A 13847-nucleotide genomic window follows, 5' to 3' on the forward strand; every position below is an offset into this window, starting at 1 on the left:
ATGGAACCTAACGTGCCACCAGTGATAGCGAAGAGAATATGGAGCATGGTACGTGTAGCTTTCTTCATGTTGCGAAAAGGCATATCCAAGAGAAAGCTAATGCTCGACCTCAACATGATGATGAAGCGTGGCAAGATCGCCGGAAAAGCTATCACCAACCTCATGTTCAACCACAACCACCACCACCACGCCGCGTCCTCCGCCCCGCGCGAGTACGAGTTCAGCTGCAGCAACACCCCCCACTACACCTTCCACCTCAGCAATAAGCGCCGCCACCACAGCCACAACAACCATCACCAAAGCCACTTCTTCGCGTGCGCCCACGCGCCGGCGACCCTAGACGACGACTTAGCTACTATGAATGCTGTTAAGGCGGTGCTGATGGAGATGTTGAACAACGAAGCGGCGGTGGAGGCATCGCCGGCACTCCCTGGCTTCGGACGGAGCCCCATGGTGAGGCAGCTGAGGATAACGGACTCGCCTTTCCCGTTGAGGGAAGCCGACGAGGACCCCCACGTAGACAAGGCTGCCGAGGAGTTCATAGAGAGGTTTTACAAGCAGTTGAGGCAGCAGAAGTGATTAATGGCGGCCGGGCGGAGTAAAGAGGAGTCGGGCTTTGTTATAAATTTCAGGCGAGAGATCAGCTTTGTTATATATCGATGTTACGTCCATTAGGGACGAGACGACCTCCATGTCTTTGTTCGGATCACAATAAAATTATTGTCAGAAGTTTCAGTTTTCCTCTCCCCATGTTCATCGGAAAAAAACGACAAAAAAAAAAACTGTAAGCATATGTGTACGTAGGAGAAGGAAGTGTTCAGACTGTAATGTAAGGAGGGAGAGATGTGCATACTTCAGGGTGTTTCCAAAGCATAATTAATTTCCTTCTTTTCCGTTTCTGTTGAGGATTTGTAATTTCTGTTCATGAAAATAATACAATAAAGATAACTATTATTAGCTACACAAATGAAGTGATCTTGGAGTACTGCTAAATTAATGATATTTCAACGTATGGTTTATCAATTCATAGTACAGTACCACAATCACTACTCTAATATATATATATATATATGTTTGATTTTCTAGATTCTATTCTCTTTCTTCATTGCGGACGGGAGTACTCATCATGTCGCTGCATGTCTTCCATTTTTTTCTTCTTTTGCCCTTTCTTTTAGTGGCCTTTTTTCCTTATCCTCAGTTTTGACTTCTAAGCAATCTTTTTGTGAAGTTTTAGATCTAATACTCCATTCATGCGCCCTTCGATCGATGTATATATCTCTAAATATAACAGAATCGATGTATACATCTCTAATATACAAAAGATTAAATTAATCTGTTACACAAGTTTCAAAAAAAAAAATTTTTTTTAAAGAAAATACTACCTGCTTACTCAAGCACATTAATTAATGTTACCATTTTAACAGGCACAAGTATTTAAATTTCTTCCTTAATTTGGTCAGAGCAATTTCAATTTTGAGACGTACAGTGGTATATATTGAATATTTTTGCCTTTGTTTTTTAGCTAGGAGGGGATATCCTTTTTCTTTTTAGCCTTGCCTTTGGATCTATATATATGATCATTTCCATTGATTCTGAATCTAGTAATTGCCGGCCAGCTAGCCATATTGCACGTTCCAATTCAAAGAAGCATTTTTTGGTTAAAGTACTATTGTTGTACAGTACTGTAGAAGTATCAAATAATAATCCACATTTCATGTAAAGTACTATGTAATTGCTTTTTACAGCCTAATCAGTACACCATCCTCTCGATACAATTCCACTTTGTTAAAGCGAACGCCATTGCTGGCCCTCCCCTTCCCAAATTAATCACCTTTTTTCCCTGTTCTTTTCCTTTTCCTTTGTCTCCTCAATTTCATTTTTCCTTTAACTTTTGGTTTCCAAGTTTTATACGAATTGAAACCCCTTTAGTACTGTTTAGGTTTATATATATAATTGATCGAAGGGTATACCTAAATACACATATTGTAAAAGGCAGACGTAGTGATCATTAATTAACGTATTAACGAGATCCGCGTAATCCAAGTTAATCTTATTTTTTGTTTGGTGGCCCCTTGAGCAAAAATTAAGCAATGTGGATTCGGTGACCTTAAATTTAATGTTAGCTTTAATTTAGAGTATTACTGGATATATCAAAATATATATTATAGTTTTCCTAAATATATTTTAGAAATTAATGATTATATACAACGTACAATACATGAAATTAGACGCCAAAATATATATAATTTGCATGCATGGTACTTGTACTAATTAAACGTGATATTGTTAATTAATTAATTTATTTTTTAGTTGAAAGGGTCGCTAGAAACACATACAGCTAGCTTAATTAATTACTGCATTAATTGGCGAGAATTAAAATTCTAATTTTCTTAATTAGTTCTCGATCGACAAGGTATCTTTAATTAGTAGTAAAGTCCAATATGTTGATGGGAAAGGCTATAATATAATATAATTATATACAAATCGATCGATCGAGCTGAATTAATGAATATATATATATATATATATATAAATTATTTATTTATTTATAATTGAGGGAAAATATCTGTTTTTGATAGATACATTATAGATGGTGGAGCGGGGCAAGTCGTTTTAACTTTTTCATATAGAATGAAAGGTGGCAACTGGCAACACACAAAGATGTTCATAAAGCCAAAAAGTTTAGGTGAAGTGTTAGGTGAAAGTGTGAAATTGAGGGAAATTGCGGGACAGATGTCGCCTTTGGAACTCACATTTAACTTCCTTTGATGTGATCACGTATAATTAATCTCGAACAAAGCTTGATAATTATCATGATCACTAATTGAGCTTGATCGCGATTATAAATTATAATTAATCAGCTAGTTACCATTTTTATTAAATAATATATATATATCGTTGGCTCGCAGCCTCCATGCAGTAGGTACCTCATTATAAAACCCTAGAAAAAATAAATAAATAAATAAATAAGAATCGCAAGGTATATGAGGGTACGGTAGACCACGATCTTATACTAGCTTACTTAATTTTATAATTATTTTTGGCTGCAAATCCTCGGCCACAGCTTGCGTGAACATATACAAGATGATCAGTAGTACTAAAATGCCCTATTTTTTCAAATTTTGCATTTCCAACGACAGACATAAATCTTCGTGACCATGACGTGATTTTTGGAGGGTTTATAAACTTTTTCAGACGGTCCCCGTCCCCCAAAACTAAAAACCCCTCTTAATTTTGCAATATATATGTGGTTCAGCCAGGATTATATACCTTAGTACGTACGTATATAGAATAATGAAAAGAGTATCATATATATTTACATATATAAATTGGTCTTTTCTGAAAAATGTGCCCAATTAATTAATTAGTACAACAAGCAAACAAACAAGTGAACAGATGCTAACATGACTGCTAGCTCTACCTAGCTTCATGCATGTGATCATGATCTTTTTTCGTAATGATACATGTGGGATCGCTCGGATGTAGACGTGCATGTTGTATATATTAGCCAGCATTACACAAGTATATATAGTATATCTCACTTAATTGAAATATTATTAATTAGTTCCAATTATATATGTTATGGCGATAATCACCGATCGATCGACAGATCGATATTTGACTCTCCCGATCATCACCATCATTCTAAATTATACTTGTTTAATACGTTATCACACAAGTTGTATAAAGACCGAAAGAAAAACACCAATATATATTACAAATTAACGATTAAGCAAAAGAATTAAGGTCACACATATATATATATATGTATGTATGTGTGTATGTGTGCACGCGCAATTATGCTGGGTATATATATATATATATATATGGCCCCAAATTAAGGTGACAGCTTTTAATCTTCAGATAATGTATGAATATTATTGAGTGGCTAATGTACAGCCACCGACTTGGGACCCAAATTTGGGTCCCGACGAGTTTAAATTTTGTTTTTATGTATTTTTAAAAATAAAATAAAATTCACAATATTAATAAAAAAATATTTACTTAATTAATAAGTAAAAAAAAATAACAAATAAAAATAAAATATCGAGAGAAATGATCGAACCTATTATTGAAATCCCATCTCTCGTATTGAATATTCAGCAAGCTGTTCAAGCTCAAAGACCCTGGATCTTCGGAATTTAGTCGAAGATTACGATTCAATAATTGCACTTCGATCCTGTTACTTTTTTCTTTCATTTTATATCTTCCAAAGTACGTACATGCATATAAATATATATATATATATATATATATATATATATATATATATTTGTTTCTTATAATTTGATTGATATTTCAGACCTACGACTTTTATGTCGATTTAATCATGGCAGCAGAAAGTCGGTGAAAACAGTGCTAGTCCTCCTAATATATATGGATCTGGCGCCAACAGACAATGAATATAATTTTATTTTTTTAACGTGAAAGATTTTTTATCGTGCAATGAATTTGTCGTAATGCAATATTCAGAACAATAATTCTGTGTGGTGGACCCATACAATTCATGTCCGCAAATTTTGTTCTTGTAGTGAGGCCCATCGACATAGTATATATATAAATACTAATTAATTAATCGTGTCCGCAATCTCTCTAGCTCTCTAGGTCTACGTACGTGGAGCAATCTCAAGCGCCCTCTCAAATGTACGTACCTTTGATCTCCATTGATTTTTGGTTTTCATATTTCGTTTTTGTTTTTATCTTATGGGGTGTCAATTTAGAAGATTTGGTTACAGATTACCATCAAATAAAGATACTGGCTTGTGGTTAATTAGCTTAATATTACTTATTTGCTATATACTTTTTAGAACATTCTTTTGGGTTAATATTATTGCTTGTACATGCCAGAAATTAAGGGCGTTATTATTAATTTATAATTATTATTAAAAAAAATAATATTTACAGTCTTGAAATGTCACGCACTCATTTTAAAAAAAAATAGATAAATCTGAAATTTATACATAGGTACATGAAAAATGATGAACCTTATTTTTTTTAAAAAAAAATTATGCGAAACTCGCACACTCTAAAACTGTATCTAACATTACTCTTGTTCAATATATCAGTTTAATTTCTTAATTCTGATTTGTTTCCTCTCAACTGATCTGGTTTCCCGCTAACTACAAAGCTCTCGTAGAATATTATGGATCAAAAGGATACGAGTTCCTACATACGGATATTACATACGGATATTTTTCTTTGAAATACATATATTTTTGGCGTTTTCGTTATCTTCAACAAAAAAATTAACCATGAATTAGGCAAGCTACCTACTGATTATTTGAAGTTGTGGAAGGAGGATTTTTATCAGAAAAGTTGAGCTTCTTTCATTATGCCAAAGCTTCCTTCAGTCCCCCACTATCATAAAGAGCTCCTAAAAAATATTTCAAAGCAAGCTTTCCTAGCTTTTTCCCCAAATAATGCTAATACATGCCTGCACGCACAATTGCGCACGTGAGATCGTGCTTTCCACCTGCCACCAAAATTTTATTAGTTTAATTAACATGATACATATTATATATATACGCATAGATCTACGTATATGTATGAATTAACACATAATGACATGATGACATACATGTATACATGATGACATACGTATATGTATGTAGCTAGATTATATATAACATCATGATGATCAAATATATATACATGCTGCATGCATGTAGATTATAACAAAACGATATATATATGATATCGGCTTGCAGTACGTACTGATCTTTTTCTACGTATATACCGTAGCTTTTAATTTTCTTTAATTTCTGGGGTAATTAAGAGATCAACTCGATGCATCTAGTAGATCTTTTCATGACCCGGCACGAGGGAACACACGCATGGAACTAGGTTTCGAGAGCGAGCGCTAAAATCGGGTTGAAAAGCCTCTTTTTTGGAAAATAAAAAATAAAAAGGGGTAGAAAAACTTTACAAACCGTATACAGTACTCAAGACCTACCCATACGACTTTCATTAATCATGTTCATTACGACTGTCATATATATATATATATATATATTATATTAAGCTAACATAAGATTTACATGTACATGCTACTACTCTAGTCTCTACAAGCTCCAATATTATATGATGTACGTTGGAATATATTGCACAGGAATAATATAATATTTTAGAATAGTTGGACCATTCTAAAACGTAATGATTAAGTATTTAATGTTACATGCATGGTACTTCCGTGTACCGTGAAACTTCTAAGATGCGGCTCATCATGAAAATTCAAGATCTATATAAGGAATATTCGATTCATGTTTGGAAAAACAAAATTATCGTTTGTAATTATACATGGTATACAGGGCTAATTATTAGTTAGTGCTGGAATACAAGCGTATAATTTGTTCAATCTCGTCCTATTATAATATGTTATATAATGAGTTATTGTCTTTAACAGCCTTACACCACACACCTATTAAAAACAAAAATAAAAAATAAAAATATGTGTGTGGTGTCGGTCAATGTTGATAAGTAAAATTTTTCTTATATAATTAAATATCAGTGATAGATAAATATAAATTTTAACAACATATATGGTAATAAATTCTATAATAGGGTTAGAATATATATGGTGTACGTAGTACTCAAATTTCAGGAGTGCACTATTATATGAATGAATTGATTAATTGCATTCATAAATAAAATGAACCAACACCTTTTTATGTGGCAACTTAAAAGCTTTAAAGGCTCGTTCCAGTTAAATAAGACGCGCGATTTTGTTTGATTTTATATCTTACAAAAAGCAAGTCTTGAAAACGACCCAATAAAGAAGGAGTTGGTGAAATGCAAGAAAAGATGCTTGTGCTCAATAATTCAATTCACTTCTCCACTAAGTATTAATCTCTCTCTTTCTCTCTCTCTGCGTCTGAGAGATGCCAATAACAAGTATACTTTTTCAAAATCTTTTGGCCATAGGATACATGATGAATAATATTCTAGAAGGAATTAATCATGTTGACCACATGCCACAAAATAATTGTATTTTTATGTGTGACATTTGTCATGTCATGCACGTATATATAATTTATTGAATTCAATCAATCAATCAAAAACAACAACGACCAATATATCTTCAGGAGTCGATTAATTATTAATGCCAATCGATCGTAACTTATAAGTACTGAAAAGACATCAATTACCTCACGGGAACACTATTAAAAAAAGTGGGGAAAAAAAAAAAACACTAGATTTATAATATCCCGCTACGTGCATGCTCTCAAAGGGCGGGGAGAAAAAGATCAAAAAGGAAAGAAAAGGGCAAGACGTAGTACTAATACTAGTCCTGTCGAAAGTTTGCTGCCAACTAATTATTGGCAACGAGAAAACTAGATAATTATATAATCAAGAGAAGAAAACTCGTGATGTGGATGATCTACTGCCCACTCACAACGAGAGAGAGCCGAAACCACTCGATCGATCTCCTCCGATGGAACAACTTAAATTCGGCCGATATAAATCATGCCTAAGAACAATTTTTCAAATGTTCGCTGTAGGCTGTCATTATAATACACGACCCTGATCAAAAGCAAGCTGCCTGCCATAAGACGGCCCTCATATTAATATTGGCGAACCTTAGGCAAAATTAAGTACTCGGCCTTGCTATATATATATCTCATGAAATTGAAATTCCCAACTTGGATAATCATCATGATAACCTTATCATATATTGGAAAATCTCATCAATCTCTAGCTACATGATGTACAACAAATCTAGTCAAAGAGCAGCACTTCGATCTTGGTTTGGTCACAGGATTCATAGGTCGGAGTGCTAATAATTTCTTTGCACACGACCTGGTAACTCTCCAATATTAATGAGTTTTGCTACATACAAATACAGTCGCGCACTAATCTATATATTAATACTGATTTATTCACACTTAAAATTTAAATTAACACTGTTTTCAATCAAATCTACTTTTTGACCAATCACATCACATTGATACACAGATTAGTGCACAATTGTACTTGCAACTATATTTTTTCAATATTAATATCATTGGAAATATTATTTCCGATCCACAACTCATATATATATACCAGTACCCTAGCTAGCTATTTCTTTTGGGTAATCAACCCACTCATTTTGATCCCGTGAAGCACCACCTTTTCTCTTGTACGTATTCCTCTAAAAAACTAAACTACGACTTGGCAACAACAGGAAAAGTTGCCCAAAAAGCACTAGAAAAGTCATACATGCGGCTTTCTCTTTTTTGTTTCAACAATTGTATATATAATGCTTGTTAAAAGATGCTGCTTTGAAGCTCATGCATGGATGCTTTTTGTGCACTTAAAAAAATGGTATTCTTACACATCTAAAGCCAAAACATATGGTACTCTTTTGGCCACCAAGGAGTATTACTACTGCTAGCTGTTGGGTGCAGAGGTGGAAATTTCGGACTTTAACTAACATGTATGAACCCACCCAGAACCTCGGGCACGATTTATTCCAACCAGCTGCAGGTCATGCTAGATCATCCACTTATCATTATTCACCATTAATATATGGAGTAGTATGAACAAATTATATAAGACGACCCGATCACCTATATTAATGTACATTTTTTGTTCATTTAAAACCATAATCTCATCTCACTCTCCAAACTAATATAATTTCTCCACTGGTAAATTACCCAAAACATTTTGAATTCCTTTCTCTTGATAGTACTTAATTGAAAGGATATATCACCTTCATTAATATTTATTAGTCTTCAATATTAATTTTTTCATGCTTGTGCACCCACTAGCTAACAATAATGCTAAATCATGGGGGCAGCATGTCCACAAGCTGTAGAGAGAATAATCGATTGCTTCCACAATGGAAATTTGGCCCAACTTAGGTTGAGTGTTTTGCTTTATAACCAGCTTTTTCTTCTTAACTTTAAAATTATTATTAAATTTTACTTTTTGCCGGCATGATATATAGAGCTTTCTTGAATTAACAACATGTAACAGACATGGATTTCATGTGGACCAAAGCTACTTAATTCTTATCCAGTTCTGAATTTGGAGCTAGCAATAATATTGGATATTGCTGCTTTTAATCTATTCATATATATAAATGATAAGACATGATTTTTCCCTTGATTAAGGAATGTTAGCAAGTGGGAAACATTATGCTCATGAAGGACTAGTACTTAAAACTAAAAGCCATATGGCTCCATGTTCTGAAACAAGTACTGCATTATTCAATCAATAATTATATATTTTCCTATATTTGTAAAATTTCACATATATATATATATATATATATATATATACCGATCGATCGACATCACTGGGTTTTGTTTTGGGTTTTTGGGGCGACCTCGACGTACGTATGATCAGCCCTCTAGCTAGCTAGGGAATTACTTTGTAACGACGAGCTACAAATTTTTCTTAAGGCGAAACTCATTGTTTGAGGCCATGCACGAAGACAAGCTAATGATTTCAATCTATGGTACGTACGTAAAGCCTTAAATCGTGTCAACATTAATGACACGATTGAAAAACCATAGAAGAAAAAAAGATCAGAATTTAGTGGGGCCGTACTTATCTCCTTGGCCAGATAGATCATGAGGCCAACGCAAATTGATGAATAATATAACATAGGTTCGGATAAATTAAAAACCAAACAAACCGTAGTTATTTATTAAAGGTGCCTACGTACCTTTGTTGCTTTTTTTTACAGTTACAACTTCATATTCTGCTGGGGCAGTTGTAGATTTGTGGCCCATTGTATTTGCTTACCTTAAGCACAAAACTAGATAAAAAGGAATCACTTGCATCTAAAGATGATCAGTCTTTAAACATCTTATAATTATATCTTACTTTTCGCTTTTTTCAAAGGATTAACATTATCAAAGGGCTTCTAATTACTTCTAATTAAGGATCGATGAAAGGACACGACCATATCAATGACAGGCAAATAAATAAATATAAAATTATAGTCTATCCGGTTTGGATTTTGGAGCACTGTTTCATGCTTTTATATTATTTCTTGTAATACTGAAAAGGTTTTTGCCTTGAGCAACGGATTAAGGTCTTTTGATAGGTGGGAAACACGTGTCTGGATCTTCCAATCATGTAGTCCCACTTAAAACGATCAAATAAATCCAACATTCACATTTAAATTTTGCTATATACAAATACGATCGCGTACTAATCTGTATACTAATACTGATTCATTTATACTTAAAATTTAATTTAACACTATTTTCAATAAAACCTACTTTTTAACTAATCACATCATATTAATACATAAATTAATACACAATTTATACTTACAACTATATTTTTCTTACACATTTTACCCTCTCAATTCTCATTCATTGTTTGCTTACAACTATATTTTTCTTACACATTTTACCCTCTCAATTCTCATCCATTGTTTGAGTTGTTTATTGGAGGAGGATGCCTTTACAGTTTCACACCCAATAATCGGGCTTGACAAGGTAAAGAGTTTGGCCCAATATTAGCTTAGCCCAAATGTATGAAGGTTTTGTCATTAATTTAGTGTTTGATGAATGGGGAACTGGGATTTGGGCTAAAAGTAGAAAGGTAAGTTATTGACGCCCACCGTGGGGCTCGAACCCACGACCACAAGGTTAAGAGCCTTGCGCTCTACCGACTGAGCTAGACGGGCTTATACTAGTATGTATTTATACATTTCATAATAACTTTTACAAGTTTTTTTTTTTTTTTTGGCCCTAAGAATAATACTTTATTATAATTTTATCATTTGGGATTATTATTTTTTCTCATCAATTTATGATAACTAAGACTTGTATTTGGCTCGTATTCTGCATTGAATTCTCCATCACTTGTGTTCTTCACTTTTTCATCATCAAAACCATCTTAGCCGATTATATATGATTCATGAATTATGAAAAAATTATGAGTCTAATTCATCTCATAAAATCGATTCATCTCTTATATTCTTGCTCATTTAATGGTATACAAAAACTCAGTTTTTATATTCTTGCTCATTTAATGGTATACAAAAACTCAGTTTTTATTTTTATTTTTGGTGTTCAAGAACTGAGTAGTTCTCTCTCTAGCAAATCATTACTTGCTATTGACGGCGAGACTTGCCATAATTTCTTTTTACTCGCATTTTTTAGCATATTTTCTTTTTCGAATAGGAGCTTACTTTCGCCTTTTTGCTTGGGAGGTAACAAATATGCATATAAGTATGGAGGCCCAATGAAGTAAACAATTTGGGCCTTTTTGTTTGTGTTTTTTTGGGGGGGGGGGGGGCATCACCATGCACCCGGCCCGGTTGCCCGTCATCATCTTAACGAATTGAACCCCTTGGCAACGGGTCTTAAAGCCAGCCCCAAGGCCTCCCAAATATCAGGCCAAGACTAAGGTTTTGTTTGATTACTGAAATGTTTTAGATGAAAATTTTGAATTTTAAGATTAAATATTAAAATATTATATTTTAATATTATTATTATCTTAAAATTTAAAAAAAATAAGAAAAAGTTAAATTATTTATTATATTTTGTATGGAGATTTGAAAAAATTGTAATAATGAGATGAAATTTTTGTGTTTGAGATGAGAAATCTTGATAGCCAAACAATATCTAAATGCATGTTAGGGATTATGGTGAGAAATATAATTTATAATTTTAGAACTTATAATTTATAACTTAATTAATAAGCTCTATATTTCAAAAACTTTTTACTGCTTGATAAACATATATCTAAAATACTTTAAAAATTAATTACATTAATTTTTTAAAAAATATAGAGTTATCTGCAGGAGTTTTTTGATAACAATTTTAATTTGGTGCTTTTTAAAAAAAGTAAACTTTCAATTCTTTTAGATGATTAAAGCACTTATTATAAATTTACCAAACATATTATTATTTTTTATAATAACTTTTAAACGGTTAAAAGTATTTTTAAAATTTTTAAATTCAACCCCGAACAAGCTCTAAGGTTGGCATCCCTATTGCCATCTTGTCATCCTGACATGGAGAGAAAGATATTTCTTCAACATTCTTCTGTATAAAACATACGGAGATTTACGAGATAAAATAAAACTTTTAAATCAACAGATAATAAAATCTACGATAGATAACAAATAAATAAATAAATAAAATGTAAAATGAATCCGAGATATTTATAACTATAAATGGTTAAATAGGGATGAAAGTTTAAACCGAAAAATTAGCTCAGATCAACCTAAAACTGGTTTTTATGTTATAAAAATGGTTGGAACCAGTTCGGTTATGGTTATGTGTTTTTCAAGACCCTACTAGTTTTAAAATATATATAATTAATAAAATATTATATATATAATTATATATGAAATTGTTAATATTATATATTATTAAAAAAATAATTTTATATTATAATTTATAACACGAAACTTTAATCTTAAATATAAATATTTGTAATTTGTTTGATTATATATTAGTAATGTAAAATATATATTAATTACATTTTATAGCCTAATGAATTTTTAACATATTATTTTTGATAAATATATAAATACATTAATAATACTAATTTAGTAATATTAATATACATGAGTGGTTTGTATATATTACCTAGGAAAAAGAAAATCCAGCTTTTAAAAGCCAAACAATTAAAAGAAAAATAGATTAATTGTGTGTATATTTATCTTTTCAGTTATTGTTTTTCAAACTAATAATATTACAGCACATATTAACTCAGTTATCTTTTTATGCATGACTTGGTAGTTTGATAATTTTGTCAAAAGTTTAAACTTGTTACATTTTTTTCTAATTAATTGATACTTGATTAAAATTGAAAGTATCAGTTTAAGAGAATAATCAGTGTAAAATCAGTTACTAAAAATGTATAATTGATTCGGTTTAAAAAATTTTACAAAATCAAACCGATTACACCACATGCTTAGTCGATCGATTCCACGGATAGTTTATTTTATTTTATTTTAGTTTTTATTATTTAACTAAAACATATTTGTTAATATTATTATATTTTTTAAAATATTAAAGAATATAAAAATATTTTAAAATTCGTTTGGCCTTGTCTGTAGCCCCCATAAGTGGATGTAGCCTGTAGGATCACTCTTTTACAAATGAGTACTCTACGGAGGATTTGTCACCGCACGTATTTTTTTTTCACATATTTTTTAAAAAATTATAAAATTATTAAAAGATACTTTTTAATAATTAATTAAAAAATAAAAAAAAAATCAGTACTCTTAGAAATTCTCGATCAAAAAGTTTTTATTTTGAATAATGATAAGGTTACTACTTTATTATCAATTATCTATTATTTTTTATTTAATTTTTAATTTTACTTAATAATCAAAGGAGTGAATATTAATACAATTATATATATTTTTATTTTTTTAATAATTAAAAATGTTAAAAAATATTTAAAAATAAAAAAATAAAAAAATTTAAAATGAATTTAAGTAATAGATACCCAAATAAATAATGATAGGGTAGTAACCAACCCAATCACTTGCATTTTCTTTTAAGAGTCTTACTACATAAAAAAATATTTGCATATTAATTTATGTATTAATATTGATTTATTTATACTTAAAATTTAAATTAATACTATTTTTGATAAAATTTATTTTTTAATTAATCACATTATATTAATACACAAATTAATACATAACTATACGTATAACTATATTATTCTTTTCTTTAAATACGGATAATTTCGCGAACAACCCATGCGGACGAAGCCCAGCTGGCTGCTAAATGAAACGGTGCGCAGAGCATTAAAGCGGGAGGAGAAAATAAAGTGCGGGAAACGAAATGGTTGATGAAAAAGAGCTTCTGGACCTCTGGTTCCATTCTAATTTACAGAGAAAATAGAAAATAATATCCCTGTTTCTAACGACCGTCAAC

The 13847-nt window shown here is 31.5% G+C and overlaps 1 protein-coding gene and 1 non-coding gene across 2 annotated transcripts; one reads left to right on the forward strand and one right to left on the reverse strand.

Moving 5' to 3' along the window:
* Positions 1-579, forward strand: LOC122300895. The gene has a single exon (XM_043111860.1). The coding sequence runs from the start codon at positions 1-3 to the stop codon at positions 577-579; it is 579 nt and encodes a 192-aa protein (XP_042967794.1).
* A 9975-nt stretch (positions 580-10554) lies between these two features.
* On the reverse strand, positions 10555-10627 carry TRNAK-CUU. Its single transcript has one exon. It is a non-coding gene; the product is annotated as a tRNA-Lys (tRNA).
* Between the last annotated feature and the right edge of the window lie 3220 nt (positions 10628-13847).

The sequence above is a fragment of the Carya illinoinensis genome, chromosome 1 (assembly GCF_018687715.1).
Source record: "Carya illinoinensis cultivar Pawnee chromosome 1, C.illinoinensisPawnee_v1, whole genome shotgun sequence".
Classification (NCBI taxonomy): domain Eukaryota; kingdom Viridiplantae; phylum Streptophyta; class Magnoliopsida; order Fagales; family Juglandaceae; genus Carya; species Carya illinoinensis.